The sequence below is a fragment of the Polistes dominula genome, unplaced genomic scaffold (genome assembly GCF_049000335.1).
Source record: "Polistes dominula isolate Pdom_NZ unplaced genomic scaffold, Pdom_raw_medaka contig_78, whole genome shotgun sequence".
Lineage (NCBI taxonomy): Eukaryota > Metazoa > Arthropoda > Insecta > Hymenoptera > Vespidae > Polistes > Polistes dominula.
In genome coordinates, this window is record NW_028301042.1 from 2,767,596 (window position 1) to 2,770,467 (window position 2,872).

General features: G+C 33.9%; 1 protein-coding gene across 1 annotated transcript; it reads right to left on the bottom strand.

Annotated features, from left to right (window-relative positions):
* Nucleotides 1–676: 676 nt before the first annotated feature.
* Nucleotides 677–2,662, bottom strand: Vajk4 (chitin-binding protein vajk4). The gene is made up of 2 exons (XM_015331243.2): nucleotides 2,651–2,662; nucleotides 677–2,027 (listed from the first exon to the last, which is right to left on the bottom strand). Exons 1-2 carry the CDS (start codon nucleotides 2,660–2,662, stop codon nucleotides 894–896), a joined length of 1,146 nt encoding a protein of 381 aa, XP_015186729.2. The 3' UTR covers nucleotides 677–893.
* Nucleotides 2,663–2,872: the final 210 nt, after the last annotated feature.

Here is a 2,872-nt window from a genome sequence, read left to right on the forward strand (position 1 = left end):
AAGTCTTACACTATTTATCAACAGAAAAGTGAAATATTATAATATATATATATATATCTTAGTATTATACTTTCACTCATGTGCATGTTATGAAAATCAACAACAACAACAACAAAAAATTAAAAGAAATCAACGCCAGATGTGATAGAGATTTTACTTAGTTTCCAATTGGTTTATGATTTCAACTATGATCTATGTATACATATATGTGTATGTATGTACATATGTGTATGCATATTGAAGCTGTTGGCTATTCTTTCGATAAAGGTGAAAGTAATACTTTCCACGAGTCCACCACACTCGTCTTCCTTAGAATCTATGTTTTTTATTTTTTTTTTTTTTCAAATCTTACTTGAAAGTGTTCATTTATCTTTCTACCGGAACTCTTGTTACTTTTTATTATTATTATTATTATTATTATTATTATTATTAGTGGTATTGTATAATATTATAATTTCTTATTGGTAACAGGGAACGTACGCATAGTAAATAATAAAAAAAAATATAAAAATATAAACAAACTCTTACATATATATTAACGTAAAGAAAATATTTTATTGAAATATTCAATATACACAAAAAATTCAATTATTAACTAAATCATTCTCGTATTATCTTGATTTTCATTAAATTATTATTATTTATATAATAAATTGATTTTTATTTTGTTGTTACATAAAGCAAGCATACTTCTTATTAAGTATTTTGTCTTTATAATTCATCTCTACTTTTTCCAAATAATATCATTGATTTTTATTAATATCATTTATTCTTTGGAACACACGTATTTTTGAATTAACATTGAATCGAGTTAATTCAATGATATTACGTTTGAACGTTAAACAGAAATATGTTTAAATATAATAATAATGAAAATGAATTAATATGATTATTCAGCCATGATGAGAGGAATAATCGTAACCACCATAACCACCATAACCACCGCCGTAACCACCTGAATGGCCGTCGTAACCTCCCGAACCACCTTCATATCCTCCTCCTCCACCAGATTCATCTTTAATATGAACGGGTACCGGAACTGGTACCTTTACGGGATAAGGTACTTCCTTTTCAACAGGATAAGGTACCTCCTTTTCAACGACGTATGGTTTGTCAACTGGAACTTTGACTGGGTATGGTACGGGTTTTTCAACAGGTACAGGTACTGGTTTATTAACGTGATAAGGTTGAGGTACTGGTACTTTGACTGGGACAGGATAAGGTTTTTCAACGGTGACTGGATATGGTTTGTCAACAGGTACTTTAACTTCATAAGGTACAGGCTTTTCAACAGGTACGGGATAAGGTTTTTCAACGTGTACAGGGTAAGGTTTAGGTACTGGGACTGGGTAAGGTTTATCAACAGGTACTTTGACTTCGTATGGGACTGGTTTTTCAACCGGATAGGGTTGTGGTACTGGTATTTTAACCTTAACTGGGAAAGGTACGTGTTTCTCAACGGTGTAGGGTTGTGGTACTGGTATCTTGACAGGTACTGGGATATGTTTTTCAACGGTATAAGGTTGTGGTACGTAAACCTTCACCTCGTAGGGCTTATCCACTGGTACCTTAACTTCGTATGGAACCTTTTTCTCAACGGTATAAGGTTGTGGTACGTGAACCGGTACCTTGACAAAGACTTTCACTGGATAAGGGACATGTTTCTCAACGGTATAGGGCTGTGGTACACCGACCTTGACCTCGTAAGGCACGTGTTTCTCAACCAAATATGGTACATGTTTAGTTACTTCGTACGGTACCGGTACTTTCTTCACAACCGTTACTGTTTTCACGTGTTCATGGTGATCATAAGATCCACCACCACCACCACCTACATCCCCGCCGCCGCCGCCGCCACCACCACCACCAAGGTCACCATAGCTATGCACCAGACCACGTTTTTCTGTCTTCTTTTCGGCACCCGTTAGATCTTCCGATGATTCCGATTCTTTAGATTCCTCCGACACTTTTTTTTCCTCGATACATTTAGCCGAGACGACTAAAGTCGTTAGGATAATGGCTGTTAACTGATAAAAAATGAAAGATCTAATTAATATACAAAGAATTTCATTGTTTGTGTGTGATTAACATTACTTATAAATTCTTTGATGATCTTTTTCTCTTAACTATTTCGATAAAATTTCATAAAGCGCATATATGCGTCCTTAGTCCACGTAGATTGCTTTCGTTAACTTAAAAGGTTAATCATTTTTTCAATAAAATTTTGCACTATTTTTATAATAGTCGCTGAACAAAATAAACAAATAAATTCTAACGCAATTCTGATGCAACCTTGACAACCCTTTTACTCAAAGTAAGTATGCATAAAATTGTATGTTAAATCGAATACGCGTATATGCATCCTTAATCCACGCGGGTTGCTTTTCACTGGGCGCTTATATGCGTCCTTAATTTACACTTTCTTTTTTGTTGGGCGCATATATGCGTCCATATATAAATTCGAATAATACTTAATAATTTTTTGTTATCAATAATATTGCACGTTATTCCTTAATGGTAGTTGTACAAAATAAACAATTAATATTAACAAATTCTTATGCAATTATGACAAATTTTGTGGTAAAAATAAAATGTCTAAAAAATCGTATGTTAAATTGAATATAATTGATTGTATATAATCCTTCCTTACCTTCAAATTCATTCTTGACTTTGCACGTCTTTTAACGTGGACCACCACCGACTGAACCGCTTCGTTTTCTAAACTCTGCCTTATATAGCACTGTCTATGCGCCTCGGTACAATGGCTTAAAACTTTCCCTGTTCACAAACCTCTCTTAGATCGTTCAATCGCGTTACGTTCCCCGGGTGTCTTATTTTATATGTAAGTTACTTGCAAAAAGCGCTTACTTTT